The sequence below is a fragment of the Helianthus annuus genome, chromosome 14, assembly GCF_002127325.2.
Source record: "Helianthus annuus cultivar XRQ/B chromosome 14, HanXRQr2.0-SUNRISE, whole genome shotgun sequence".
NCBI classification, from domain to species: domain Eukaryota; kingdom Viridiplantae; phylum Streptophyta; class Magnoliopsida; order Asterales; family Asteraceae; genus Helianthus; species Helianthus annuus.
This window is the reverse complement of record NC_035446.2, coordinates 35524298-35540329: the sequence shown is the minus strand read 5'-3', so window position 1 is coordinate 35540329 and position 16032 is coordinate 35524298. Positions and strand designations below refer to the sequence as shown.

Genomic DNA, 16032 nt, shown 5'->3' with positions numbered 1-16032 from the left:
GTTTAAAAATTTAGCCCAGTTACTTGAATTTAATTAGTATACTTTAAATCATTAGAGGTCCATGCTTAATTTTTTTTCTAATCTAGTAGGCTCATGTCTAATTAGTTTTGTTTCAATTGTTTAACTTAACCGGAACCAGTTGTTTAATGATCATTTGAATGATGCTTGAACTTGTTTGTTATAATTAAAAAGAGGGGTTTTTTTGCAAGTTACCATTCTACACTATAACAATTCAAAACGTAAATAGTAATAAATCTATGTTTGGTCATTTAATAGTTTAATTCATAATTATAAGGCTATAATATTATTGTCTTTTTTTAATTAATTTACGTTTCTAACCCTGAACATTAATGAAGTTATCACACAACCTCTAAACTATAAAATTTTTTGATAAACGATTTATACCCTTAAACTTCAATAGATTTACCATATGTAAGTTTAATAATAATTATATCTTTTATAAGCAGTTTATGTTTCGACCCCCAAATTTTAATAGAGTTATCATACGGTCTTTAAAGTTTAATAAAGTTAATACACTTGTTTTTTTTTTCTTTTTAACAAATATTGCTCTTTTATTCTTTTTATAGGTTTATTTTTTTTGATTTACTTATTATAATTAAAGCTAACTTTTAACTTTAAACATGGTTATTTAATCATGTTGCTTTTTAACCCTTCAATATGAAATATAGAAGATAACAAATATTATCATTTTTTTATTTACCTTATTATGGTTAAATGGAACTTTTAGCTTTAAATTGTTTACTTAACTGTGTTGATTGCTTAATTTTACCGTCATGAAATATATACATCCTCGCCATCAACCTCTACGACCTCGCCGCGAAGCGTGGGCTCCAATCTTCACCATCTACCTCCTACGACTCGCCCCGAAGCGCATGCTCGAATACTAGTTGAAAACATTATGAATCGTTTTCAAACATGAAAATGCGTACATAGCAACTATTAAATGAATTTTTTTTATATATTTCAAATGATTTTGTAATTTTATTATGTGTTTTTATTCATTGACATTGTACTTTTACTGTGATATTTTTATTATGTGATTCGACCCGACTAGATCCGCACCGATCCAAAAAGTTCGACTCTTGGTTACTATAAACCGAGGTATCCATAAAAAATGACACCATAAGAAAAAGTTTCTGGCTCCGCCACTGACGATATGGCTTTCTAAACAACATGCTACATTTTCAAATAACGTTTGTTTTACATTATGATTTGCTTCGTTTCGTTTCGCCGCAACGCACGACTGAAACAAACCTAGTGAATATCAAAATAGACGTACATCCATCATCATTACCTGAAAATAAAACCAATCCAAACAAACATTATTATTTATATACAGTGTATATATACACACACACATCACACCAAAAAAGAACACACAACCATGTCTCCTACCATCCTTCACTCCATCTTCTTCTTCATCCTCTTAACCCCAATTCAATTCCCCCATGTAAGTTTCCCTCTCTCTCCTCCATCCCTCCAGATCTTCTCACTAATTTTAACTTCTGATTTCTACTTTTCAGGCGGAAGAAACAATGGTGCCGTTAATAGAGCCCGGAAGACGGAATCTCATGACTTCTCCGTTCAACGACGTTCGCCGGAAACTCAACGGTTTCCAGATTTGTTCACTCTGCACCTGCTGCAACTCCGGCGGTGGCAACGGCGGCGCCGGTGGCGGTAAATACTGCACGCCGTCGCCGTGTTGTTACGCGATCAATTGCAATATCCCAAATCGGCCGTTTGGGTTCTGCTCGTTCACTCCGAAATCATGTAATTGCTTTGGATGCCATCTTTAATTGGGTGCAATTTTTAGTTTGAATTTTGGGGGGTTTTGGCTGTGTGAATTGGGGTTTCTGATTTAGGGTTTATAGGGTTATTTGTTTTGATAATTATAATTATAATTATGTTTATGAACATGATTATTATTGTTAGTGTTTGTTTGTATTTGTTTATTATGGTTAGTGGAGGAAGTAAAGGAGATGTTTGCTGTATTCTATTGTATTGTATTGGGGTTAGCAATCTATTGGGAATGTGGGTGGATTGTCTCACTAATCAAGGATTACTTTAATTGTATAATTATTATAGGTTAAAGAAGATTCCTTTCTTTGGATAAGCAACAGATCGAAGAAGTTTAAGATTGGGTGGGATAAATGGATTGTTTTCGATGTAGCTGGCAGTTTTTAGCTTTGTTCGTTTCCTTTTCTTTTTTTCCGTTTCCCTTTTTGTATGTTTTGTTTCCCAGTTTCTTGCTGGCTCTTTATATTTATATATAAAGCGATTTGCCGTTCAAAAAAAATTGTATAATTATTATAAATGTTATTTTTGAGTAGTGTACAACATTTTATGCATGATGTACAAGTTGTGATCTCTTCGACGGCCAACGAAATATAAGCCTGGCTACCATGCGACCCTATATGCCCGTAATCCTAGATAGCGCTAGGTAGTCCAAACCCGTCAATGAAATAAAAGTACAGATACCTAGGGTAACCCAATGGCAAAAGACGACCATATTTTTTTCTTGAACAGCGCCTTTCTTATGTTAGGACATCACACTCCCCAAATTGAAGAGTTGTGTTGCCTCACTCTGACCAGACTATGTTGTCTTAACCGGGTATATGCTGGTTTCAGAGTTTGGCTTAGACGTTCCTCAAGAAATCATACCGCCGGCTACCACTTAACAGTCGTTCCACCACAAGAGGAAACTCTTTGGCATAACGCATGGTGGGATGATAAACCGGGTGGGCTCGGGATTCGAACTAACACAAGGCCTAGCTCAATTTTTTTATTGTTTTAATCCACCAAAAGTGGTGGGGGATCGAATTTGGGTCTCAACTCAAGAAACCAAGCCTTCTACACTAGGCCACAAGTGGGGATTAAAAAAGGCGACTCTATATGCCGGTATCCGTAGTCCAAGCCAACCACTTCAGTTCCGAGGAAAACCTATCGCCTAAGACCTACTACAATAAAAACTTGTCCCCTAAAGATCCACACTCCACCATGATAAAATTCAATTGAGTTCGGATTCGAACTCATAATCTATATCCTTAAAACCCAAATTTTCACTTGCTTTCAATATGCCAATTGAGCTGGCTGTATTGCTGTCATTTTTTATGGTAAAGTTGGTAGTTTGGTATGTTGGATATAATTAGTTAAGATTACAAGTTGCGGATTTGATGTTTATATCTGTGTTATTTGAAGTTGTAATGATTATTTTTAATATATTTTTTATATTATAACAAATGGTAATGGATGAAGTAAACGTATTTTCTCATTGTTTTTCATTCTTCACTTCTTTTCAAGAAAAAAAAGAAGGTTAATAAACTGTATTTTTAATTGAGAAACAATAAAAATAAATAGTATTTGTTTAATTCGCTCTATGGCTAATGCTTTTTAGAGGTTAATTTAAAAGAAAACGACAATGTTAAAAGAATGTATAATAAAGTATTAGACATATCCGAGGGTCAAATGACCTCTTCGGACCCTTCTCTAATATCTCACGCAAAGGTGCTTGGGTAATTATACCCACAAACATCCGAACAAGCTTGTGTGAAACTTGATTTGAGTAACCGCGCACAATGTTATCGGCATGGTAGTGGTCTGGATACATAAATCCGAAATACATGGGTGTTATCCCTTTCCGTCTTTTAAACATATCTCCACATTATGTCATCAAAGATATTATGTGCCGTATGATCTTCAATTGTGATGTGAGGGAACATGTGCAAGTGTTGTACATTGTGAAATTGGCCTATCATACCATTATCCCAATACATCAATCGGTTCAAACTAAATTGTGAAACAAACTAAAACAGTGAAACTCACCAACTATTTGTAGTTGACCGTTCAAACTTAACATGATTTTGGAGAGGACGAGAGAGGTTCGTATGTATGTAACTTCGTACGGATGTAACACATTCGTGCGAAGGTAACACCTTCGTGTAGATGTAACTACATCCGCACGGACAAACTCATCCGGACGAATGTGCTAGTCCATCCCAACCTCATGTATATATATAGTGTCGTATGTTCATTAGTTGACAAGTTTTGGAGATCCCAGAGGGGAAATGCTGGAGAAATTTTGTTTCTCCAACTTGTAAACGATGTAAACTCTTTCGGTATGAATGAAATCATTCGACTTATGACTAATCTAATGGAAATTCTACCTAATTAGTTTTATTCTACCCAAACTTCCGTCTAAAACTGCCGGATCCTGAACTTACATTTTACCTATATATATAATTTTTATTTTTTTACCTTTATATAATTTCTATTTTGTAGGATCGTTTACGTTCTATCGGGAGTGACGATGCGACAGTCATGAAATAAGCATTAAAAGATTACCAATCAAAACATCCGGGTGGTTTGCATCATGTTGAGCATGGGAGGTGGTTAGAAAACATGACAAATGGGTCGTGGTACCATTGTTGGGTGAAGATGGTACTAGTTCGGGCCAAACAAGAAAATCATCGAATTCGGTTAACCACCAAGCGGGTACACCGAATACCGAATTCACTAGTACTATACCCGACATAAACGAAGACCCCTCACCAAGAAGACCAAGAAAGAAAGATAAAAAAACACAACAACGTCCGATATCTCAACGGGCTAGTTCGAGAAGCTCAATCAATACAAAGTTATGAAACAAGAAAAACAACTAAAAGAGTTGGATTTGGTGGACAAACAAAGGAAATAAGAGGAAGACACTGTCGCGTTGGTGGTGGAATAACGCGATGTACTGAGAACACTTTTGTATGATCGAGATTTGGAGACGTTCACTAAGCCACACGACAATGTTTCACCGGAGATGTTGCCATTCACACTAGCCCGAAAACGTAAGATCGCCAAAAAATATAATTGGTAATTCAATTTCTAATTTTTAGTTTTATTTTCTTCGTTTTAATTTTAGGCATTGTTTTTTTGTAATTTTAATTTAATGTAATGTTTTTTAAGTTTTAATTTAATGTAATGCTTTTAAATTTTAATTTGATGTAATGTATTTTAAATTTAGTTTTAATGTAATGTCTTTTTTCTTAATTTGTGTACTTTTATTTTGTTTAAAATATTTTTTTAATTATTATTGCATAATTTATAAAAAAAAAAACAAATGGACTCCACCTGATGTAGAGGTGTACAAATTGTTTTTTTAAACTTGTCCGGTTTTCAACCGAACCAGATATTTTTGTGAGAGAAAAAAACGTTTTTTCACGATGGGAACCCAAACTGCTTAAACCGGTTCGGTCTATAACCGGTTTTTTAAAACCGATTTTGGTTTTTAAACTGGTTTCGAAGATCAAGATTCCTAACCAGTATACTAACCGGTAGTTCGGGTTGGAACCCATTAAAAAAATGGTTAAAAGAAAAACTGATTTCGATTTTTTCTGGTTTTTTTTTTTTTTTTTTTTTTTTTTTTTTTTCTGATTTAGGTTTTTTTCGGTTTCGGTCCTAAAACCGGTTTTTGTACACTTCTAAGACGAGGTGACCACCCCTTATGTTTGAGTGGCAATAGGAGAGTTAGAGAGGGGACTTTACATCATATGATGTGTGATCAGTTTAGGAGAGAGTTTACCACTTCCCATAAAGGTGACCACCCCTCTCACCCTTATAAGTTTGTTTATGTGCATTGTAAGCACTGTTAATTTTGTTATACTATTGTAAGCAATTTTCATAATATCAATTAATTCAACCAAAAATTATTAATGTGAAATATACCCATCTAAGCATTTAAAATTTCATATTTCCTAATTTAGTTACGTACGGTTTATAATACTTACCGGTACACAATTTCTCTCAACTTATTGCTTTATCTTTCTTTAAGGTATATAATATTTACAAAACCAACCTCCCAACCAGGGGCAGCCAACAACAAAAAACCATGACTACATCAAAGAAAAATTACACCAACCGATCTAAGACACCGATCTATTCCTCGATCTATGTTTATACCACAAGAACCCGAGCGATTGAATGTTTTGAAAAATCTTCTCAATACTAACCGCCTCATTAGCAAATCTACAGCCGTTCCTAGCCTTCCATATACACCAAAACGCAACCATCAATATACATTGGAACGCAACCTTAGCCTCTCTACCAAGACTGACCCGTTCGTGGTACTCCATAAGATCTTTGAATGAGAACGCAATAATCGGGCTCACTTGCATCACACACTCACACGGTGCCAAATAACCGATGCCATTAAGCAACCACAAAGTAAGTGATCCATTGTTTCATCATCATTCTCACATAAAACACACAGGCAAATTCCCGAAAAGTAGTTCCTAGCTTGAAGCGCCATAAGAGTAGGGATCCAATTTAAGACTACAGCCACATGAAACACAAATCTGCTACTATAATCCTTGCCACTGTATAAGAATTCTTTAACCATAGCAACTGAAAAATACCGATGCTTGCCACCCGACTACTCCCACTTGTCATGGCACTCCTTCATAACGACCCTATCCAGCCTATCAATCAGCCTATTCCACTCGATAATTTCTACAGCCGAGCTAGGGGCTTTCGACCACTTCTAACAATCCATAAAACAATTCCTTTCTTTATTAAATCTATCCTTCACAACACATTTTTTATCCGTTTCAAGTTTAAACAGATTCGGATAACAGTCTTTAGCCCTTCATTCCCTAGCTAAAAATCAAACCAGAAACGAGTACCCGCACCATCCACAATAACCCCTTTCACAATCTGATTTAAACCCACTCATGCTACCTTCAGATTATTGATAGCCCGAACTATAGCTTTATATATATATATATATATATATATATATATATATATATATATATAGTGTGAGGTTCATTGGGGAACACTAAAAAAGTGGGGAACAGTGGGGAACCGATTCAAACGAACTCCGATTGGACTCATTCCAGCGGCGTTGGAACCGGCTCGTCGAACCCTAACTTGGATCTTTTAACCCTAAACCCTAAATCTATCACACCCTGACTTTTGCGGAAGCGTGATTATGGTATGACTTCTTAATACCATTGCATACAATCATAACAACACTATATGATTAAACCATTAGATGTTCATCCTTAAATTAAGTTTGAAAAATAACACAACATAATTGTCTGAAACGTAGACTCCAAATTTAAGTTACAACCACAACATGTTTTAAAGAGAGTTCACGAAGATTCAACAAAAGACCTCAAATAAAACCGAGTTTAGAACCATGTATCTCGTCCAGGATTAAGATACATCTCCTAAACCCTCATGACTTCGGATGACATCTTTTTATTCCTGACGCAGCTTGGAACATGCAAACACCCACCAGATCCACTTAATTTCCTGAAATACATGTAATTTGAAAACATCAACAAAAGTTGAGCGAGTTCATGTGTTTGTGTATATGTATGTATAAAATCTTTGTGTATGTATGTATGTTTGTAAATCCCGGTATGGAAGCAAACAAGGAAACAAATCACCAATGGTTTGCAAGGCCACTGGTATGTGTGACGGCGTAGGAAGGCTCAAACCTAGCAAATTTGTACCGGGTTTCCGGCTGTAAGACATAGTCACCCTATGGGCCACCCTGGTCCTCATGGGTGTGGGCTCGCTACACCCAAATAGATCTATCACTCATGCCCCTCGGTCCTTATACGAGGATTAATGATCTTAAGTGTGCGCCTACCCATTCACATGACCTACTGTACTTTCCTAGGCTAACCATACCAATTGGAATTGTATGTAATCATTTTGTAACATGTATTTCACCCCCGAAGTAAATAAACAAAACAGTTTAAAGAAAAAGGGGGACATGAACTCACAGTCTTGCGTCTTTAGTACTCGTAACTCACGTTCCTTCAGCAAACACGACTACCTACAATGTACTAACGTCTATTAGACGGACGGGCCGTGCCTTGACTTAGTATTTACGTTTTTGAGTTACGTTTCTGATATCATTCCAATTTATATAATTATTGTCAAAATAATTAATATTTCAACTTAAATTATATTTATAAGTTTTGGAATAACTGTTAACCAATATTTTCGTAATAATACTTCTCAAGTATTGATACTCGTAATTCCTTCCCAAGGATGGGTATATTTGTATTTGCATATTTTGCCATGTATCGGTGTCGTATTCCGGTGTGTGTTTATACGTACGAAAATACGTATTTTCTTGTAATCGTTAAGTATTCTTATACTTAATTTTGTGTTGAACTTTCCGGAATATCATTTCTAATAAAAATCCACTAATATATATATTTCCCAAAATATATATATATATTTTAAGAATTATTACTTAGAAAAATTATTTATAATTTTTCCTTTTGGCAAAAATATTTGTAGTTCCAAAACAATATATTTTCAAGTCTATCTTTAGAAAATATATAAAATAATGGGTTTCAAGTTTATTCAAGAAAATATATATTTTTCCCAAAAATCATATTTCTTCTAAATATTCCAAGAAAATATATTTTTACTTTCCAATAATAATATATTTTCTCCTTGTCAAAAATATGATATGACTTTGTGAAAATTATAAAAATCATATTTTCATTACCTGTGTCCAAAATATTATTTACCAAAAATGTATTTATAAATGTATTTTCCGAAATATTTTGTAAGTTACATTCCTTCGTTCGGTTTTACAATATTATGTGTGTAACTTGTATATTTATTCCTTGAGATTTTTGGTAATATTTTGGATTGTAATTTCTTGGTATTTTGTTATGTTATATTATTTTAACCCTAAAATAATGTAACTATTACACAAAGTATACAAATATTCACACACATGTGTCTTCTAAATATATATATCTAGCCACTTTTATTTATAAAAACCAACCTCCAATATTTGTATTTTTGTAACAAAAATTATGGCAAAGTTTATATGAAAAACTCATGGTTAAAATATACTTGTAAATATTTGTTTGAAAATATTTTTCTAGGTGTTTATATTTTTAGAAAATTTTGCCATAGTTTCCCCTAAAAATGAAGGTTTCCATGCTTTCAAGCATATCATTTCCTTTCGTAAATTCATCACAGTCAATCAACAATTCAATCAACACTTACCAAGTGCCAAAGTCATGTAATTTAAACAACAACATGAACTTGAACTTTTATGAAAACTTTTAGCAACTTACTAGTGTGTTTAGTAAGCTTAGTTACTCTTTAAAGTGTGGTTATTTATTTAAAAACTTCATTTGTAAAGAAGTTGGGTGTTTACAACTTCCAAACACATTTTCTAAAAATGTTTCTTTATGTAATCTTTTTGTTACACAAGTGTTTCTACACTTGTTTAACCATTAAAAACAAGTTTGGTTTATGTAAGAACCAAGTTTATATAAATCTTGTTACTTAACTTAGTTTCTTGAGAAACTATCTTGGAAATCATCCTCTTACAAGACTTGTATTGTGTTTAAATCATCATCACATATGAAAACAATTTTATTATTCAAGTTCATGCATTTATAAAGTATGATCATCTTGGTCTTTCACAAGATCATCACCTTAACTTACTAGATCATGTGTTTAATCACAATCTAGTAAGTTTCACATGATGTCTAACATCACAAACACAAATAATCATTCATCAAGAAGCAAAACAACACTAAACAATATGTATTCTCATGGTTTTAAGCTTATGTTAAAGTTTTAAGTTCATGGTTCTTGATGTTCTTTTAAGATTAACAACTAGTATATTCTTTTAACCACTTAAACATGATGTAAAATGAAGAGTAGAGTGTGCTTACTACTAGCTCAAGGCTAGGGGAGAACACAAGTTGATGAAGATGATAAATGTGATGGATAAAAGCAATGAGAGAATGTCCTTCCACTTCCGATGCCACCAAGCTTCCTAACTTAGCTTCTAGCACCTTGTGTACTCCTTGGAATGGATGAATGATGATGATGGTGGGTGGTTGTGGTTTTGGCCGTGAGCCAAGAGAGGGAGAGGAGAAAGATGGAGGTGTGTTGTTGTGAAGAAGATGATGAGTTTGTGATCTAGTGGTTAACTTAAATAATTTTCCAACATCTCATTATCCATAGGTTAATATGTTCTATAAGTACAAGACAAATCTTATTAAACAATTGCAACAAATCAACGGTGGGTCCACCCTTGGTGACCGTCTCCAAAGGGGGGGGGGGTACTAGTTGTGTGGTGATGGTAAGTTAGGAGATTTAGTTAGATTCTAAGTATAATAGTTAGGTGTTATGTGTATTATGTGTTATATAGTGTGTTAGGGTGTTCGGGGCCCATAGCTAGCTTGGAAACATTAAAATAAGGCTTCTAGTTTAATTTTGGTATTTTGGGTAGTGTCCGATTGTTCGGTTAGATACCGGTTCGTTAAAGTGCTAAACTATACCGTTTAGTGTTCATTATGTACCCTTTTGTGACGCTTTTAATTCCCGACACTTAGGAAAGCATTCAGGACCATTTAGTCATATATTTGCATGATACTAGCTTGTTAAAATGCTGATTTTTGCTGATTTATGCTGAATTCAGCACTTTATGTGGGTTTTAGGTACTCTTCGGCACTTAAACTATCACTTAGGAATGCAGTTTTGTGATCCTCACTTTCCTACACACAATACTAGTGTAAAACTTGGTTTCTGGCTCATTCTGTGCCTCATTGTATTGTCTGTCTATGTGCTGAGTTATGTCAGCATTTTTCTGAGTTATCCAGTAACTGTGCTAACTGTGCTTTGTGCATCGTTTATGACAATATGATTTGTATGTAATAATGATGTGTCGTTATGCAATATGTGATGCACATGTAAGTATGTTACAGAAATCAAAAAGTAGTTAATTGTAGTTCCGTACAGTCATTAAGCACTAATCAAGATTAATTAATTGTACGTGTACCTGGATTTTTGACGGTTGTCACATTCTCCCCCTGTTGAGAAAATTTCGTCCCGAAATTTAAGCTCTACTACTAGCTGTAGGGGAGTTGGGGAATAAATGCGGGTATTTTGCTTTCATGCGATCCTCACGCTCCTAAGTGAACTCTGGGCCATGACGCGCGTTCCATCGAACCTTGACGAGTTTAACACTACTCCTACGTGTCTTGTTAACCTTCCAATAAATAACCTCAACAGGTTCTTCGGTAAAGTGGAGTGTGTCGTCAATGTGAACTTCATCGGCAGGAATGACAAATGTTTCTTGAGTTGGACTCTTTTTCAGATTAGATACATGAAATGTATCATGGACTCTATTTAGCTCTGCGGGTAGATCCAACTTGTAAGCTACAAGACCAATTCTCTCCAGGATTTTGAACGGTCCAATGTATCGTGGGTTTAACTTTCCACGCTTCCCAAAGCGTGCTACACCTTTCCAAGGTAAGACTTTTAGTAAAACCATATCTCCCACTTGAAACTCCAAAGGTTTCCTTCTTTGGTTCGCATAGCTCTTTTCTCGATCACGAGCCGCCTTGATGCGCTCTCGGATCTGTATAATCTTATCTGTCGTCTCTTGAACCAATTCGGGACCAACAAGCTGTCTATCACCCGCATCTGCCCAGCATAACGGTGATCGACACTTGCGTCCGTAGAGAGCTTCAAACGGTGTAGCTTGAATGCTTGTATGGTAGCTGTTGTTATATGAGAGCTCTACCAAAGGTAGGTGAGTGTCCCAACTGCCACCCAAGTCCATTACGCAAGCTCGCAACATATCTTCTAGCGTTTGAATCGTTCGTTCGCTCTGGCCATCTGTCTGTGGGTGAAATGCAGTACTCAGATTCAACTGAGAACCAAAAGCTTCTTGGAAGGATTGCCAAATCCTTGACATGAATCTTCCGTCTCTATCGGAAATAATCGAGAGAGGCACTCCATGACGTGCAACAATCTCTTTGAGGTACAGCTCGGCTAGCTTACCTGTGTTATCTTTTTCTTTGGTCGGCAAAAAGTGTGAAGATTTTTTCAGACGGTCCACGATTACCCAAATCATATCATGACCTCTAGGTGTCCTTGGCAACTTTGTTATAAAATCCATTGAAATCTACTCCCATTTCCACATGGGTATCTCAGGTTGCTGCAGAAGACCTGAAGGCTTCTGATATTCGGCCTTTACCTTGGCACAAGTCAAACATTTGCCAACATACGTTGCAACATCACCTTTCAATCTCGGCCACCAATAGAAATCCTTCAAGTCCTGGTATATCTTATCTGCTCTGGGATGGATCGAGTACCTTGATTTATGAGCTTCATCGAAAATAACGTCTCTAAGACCACCGAAGAGGGGAACCCAAATTCGTCCCATGAAACACAATGTTCCTTCCTTATTGGGTATCAACTGCTTCTCCATCCCGCGGAGATATTCGTCCACCAGATTCTCCTTCTTAAGAGCTTCTCTCTGCGCAGTACGAATGCACAATGAGAGGTCCGTTTGTATAATCATTTCCAAAGCCCTAACCCTTATGGGCTTGATTCTTTCTTTCCGACTCAAGGCGTCTGCTACTACATTCGCCTTTCCTGGGTGGTACTTGATTTCACAATCATAATCGTTTAGCAACTCAACCCATCGTCGCTGTCTCATATTAAGCTCCTTCTGATCGAATATATGCTGTAAGCTCTTGTGATCAGTAAAGATCGTGCATCGGGTGCCATACAAGTAATGTCGCCAGATCTTTAATGCAAACACAATTGCGCCTAATTCCAAATCATGCGTGGTGTAATTCTTCTGATGAACCTTCAATTGGCGCAAAGCATAAGCTATAACCTTCTGTCGCTGCATCAGCATGCAGCCTAAACCTTGACGCGAGGTGTCGCAATATACCACGAAGTCATCGGTGCCTTCGGGTAGGGATAAAATAGGTGCATCGCAAAGCTTGTTCTTCAGCAACTGAAAAGCTTCCTCTTGTTTATCTCCCCATTCATACTTTTTATCTTTCTGAGTGAGGGAGGTCAGTGGTTGAGCGATTTTCAAAAAATCCTCAATGAATCTGCGATAATATCCTGCCAAACCTAGGAACTGACGGATCTCGGTTGGCATCTTCGGAGTTTCCCAATTCTTGATCGCCTCGATCTTTGTGGGGTCCACGTGAATTCCATCTTCGTTTACCACGTGACCGAGGAATTGAACCTCACGCAACCAGAACTCGCACTTCGAGAACTTTGCGTATAATTTCTCTTTCTTAAGCAGCTCTAAAATAGCTCTAAGGTGTTGCTCATGCTCTTCCTTCGTCTTTGAATAGATCAAAATATCGTCGATAAACACAATCACAAATTTATCGAGGTAGGGTTTGCAAACTCTATTCATCAAATCCATAAACACTGTTGGCGCGTTTGTCAAACCAAACGACATTACCAAAAACTCATAATGTCCATATCGAGTTCTGAAGGCAGTCTTTGGTATGTTTTCTTCCTGAATTCTCAACTGGTGATAACCTGATCGAAGATCGATCTTGGAGTAAAAACTCGAACCTTGTAGTTGATCGAAAAGATCATCAATCCTCGGCAAAGGATACCGATTCTTGATGGTTAACTTGTTTAGCTCTCGGTAGTCGATACACATACGGAAACTACCGTCTTTCTTCTTGACAAACAAAACTGGAGCTCCCCAAGGCGAGAAGCTTGGTCTAATATATCCCTTGTTCAAAAGTTCCTAAAGTTGCGTCGACAGCTCTTGCATCACGGAAGACGCAAGTCGATAAGGTGCCTTAGCTACAGGCGCAATGCCTGGAACTAAGTCAATGTAGAATTTGACTTGTCGCGGCGGCGGCAATCCTGGCAAGTCTTCAGGGAAGACTTCAGGATATTCCTTTACAACTGGGATATCTTCCAGCTTTGGCTCAACGGCTTCTTTGTCCACAACGTGTGCCAAGAAGGCAACACATCCTTTCTGCAAACATCTTCGAGCTTTCAAGCAGCTGATAATCCTTAGGGGCCTATCGAGCTTTCTCCATGCACCACAATTGTTTCTCCATTCTCCATCGGAATGCGAATGATCTTCTCATGACATACGATCTCCGCTCGGTTGCTCGACAACAATCCATTCCAACTATCACGTCAAAGCTTCCCAACTCGACTGGCAGAGGATCAAGCGAAAACTCATGCTCTCCGAGTTCTATTACACAACCTTTAATGACTTCATTTGCTTGTTGGTGCACTACATCTGTTGATTTCGTCTTAGATCGAGTCTTTCATTGTAATGTATAGATTAGGGCATGTTTTACGAGAAAACTAGAGAGAATATGTGTTGTAGAGAGGAGGTCCGCTTATACGGACATAGGAGGTCCTCTTTTGTGTCAGGTCCGCTTATACGGTCATGGGAGGTCCGCTTATTCGTCAGGTCCGCTTATACGGACATGTCCGTATGAGAGGACCTACCTGGACTATAAATACCACATAAGAGGACCTCATTTGTAACTTTCTGGATTCCATACCGAGGTGCTGCCGGTGTGAGAACTGAATGTAAAAGCTGTCAAATTAATCAGAAAAGAGATTTAAGAAGATATCTAGCTGTTTCTACGCCAGGTACTTGTTTTCCGCACCTGTATCTGATCAAACTCCTCTGATTGACTCGTTCGGGTCAGAATCCGATCCTACAAGTGGTATCAGAGCTTCAGGAGGAGGAGTTCTACATAGATTTACTGGATTTCATCACATATTCTTACTTCTACACCTTCTTTCTTCGTCAGAACGAGATTTTACGGTCGGAATTCGCTCAAAATTTCACAGATTGTGCGTAACAGTATATTGTCAAATCCTTGAAAGTTTGAGGCTGAAATTCACAATAAAAATGGGTCAAAACGTGTTCCGAATCAGGTCCGCTTATACGGACATGGGAGGTCCGCTTATTCGTCAGGTCCGCTTATACGGACATGTCCGTATGAGAGGACCTACCTGCACTATAAATACCACATAAGAGGACCTCATTTGTAACACTTCTGATTTCCATACCGAGGTGCTGCCGGTGTGAGAATTGATTGTAAAAGCTGTCAAATTAATCAACAAAGAGATTTAAGAAGATATCTAGCTGTTTTTACATCAGATACTTGTTTTCCGCACCTGTATCTGATCAAAACTCCTCTGATTGACTCGTTCGGGTCAGAATCCGAATCTACTAGCTCTATCGAGTACAGAATATCTAGCTTACTAGCTACCAACCCAAGTATTTTCTTAAATTATAAGGATACAAAGCTATAATCGGCACCAGTATCAAACAGGACAGATGCAAAGTGTTGGTTGATAGGGAACGTACCCATGACTACGTTCGAATCTTGGCGAGCTTCCCTAGCTCCAATGTTGAAAACCCTTCCCTGAGCTTGGTTGATTCTCGGGCAATCACGCTTGAAATGCCCAACATCTCCACAGTTAAAACAACCTGGTCCCCGACCATTTCCATTCTCATTACCACCCTGGTTGTTGTTTGCTCCACGATTCCCACTACCAGCTTGATTTCCATTACCACCACGGTTTCCATTACCGCCATTTCCTCCTTGATTGCGGTTTCCACACCCATTACGACCACGGTTACCGTTTCCATTTCCATTTCCATTACCTCTCTGACCACCATTTCCATGACCAGCACCATACCAACATGTCTCTTTGGCATGGCCAACTTTTCTTCACGTCTCACACTTTCCAGCTCAGCATCATCCAGTATGATGAAACTGACACATATCACATCTAGGCAAGGTACCCATGTATCCTTTTCCCTTAACCTCAACACCAGATATGGCAGCACCAGTCTTAACCTCAGCTGGTGGGTTAGCTTCCTTCTTCTTGTTAGCATTGCTGGTACCCTTCTTGAAATTTGAGAACTTCCTTTTGTTCTCACCTGACGACTCAACGTGAGTTTCCTTTTTCTTTCCATCAGAGATCGAGAACTTGTTTAACCTGATCGCTTCTTCAGTCAAGGCCACACTTAGATCAATAGCCTCAGTGATCGTTGCAGGCTTTGATGTCGTCACCATGCTCATGATTTGGGGAGCTTATCACCAAATAAAATGCTCAAAGCGCTTGAATTCCGGATCAACCATGTAAGGAACGACGCGAGATAAGTCATGAAATCTCTGCACGTATTCAACAATCTTTGGACCATCCATCTTGAGG

General features: G+C 37.4%; 1 protein-coding gene across 2 annotated transcripts; it reads left to right on the top strand.

Annotated features, from left to right (window-relative positions):
- The first annotated feature begins 1340 nt into the window (after positions 1-1340).
- On the top strand, positions 1341-2317 carry LOC110908496. 2 transcript variants are annotated; one of them, XM_022153446.2, is made up of 3 exons: positions 1341-1471; positions 1545-1791; positions 2107-2317. In XM_022153446.2, the coding sequence occupies exons 1-3, from the start codon at positions 1406-1408 to the stop codon at positions 2109-2111; spliced, it is 318 nt and encodes a 105-aa protein (XP_022009138.1). In that variant the 5' UTR covers positions 1341-1405; the 3' UTR covers positions 2112-2317. The 2 variants fall into 2 exon arrangements, with proteins under 2 accessions (XP_022009138.1, XP_022009137.1); XM_022153445.2 differs by lacking the exon at positions 2107-2317 and having other exon boundaries at positions 1545-2073.
- Positions 2318-16032: the final 13715 nt, after the last annotated feature.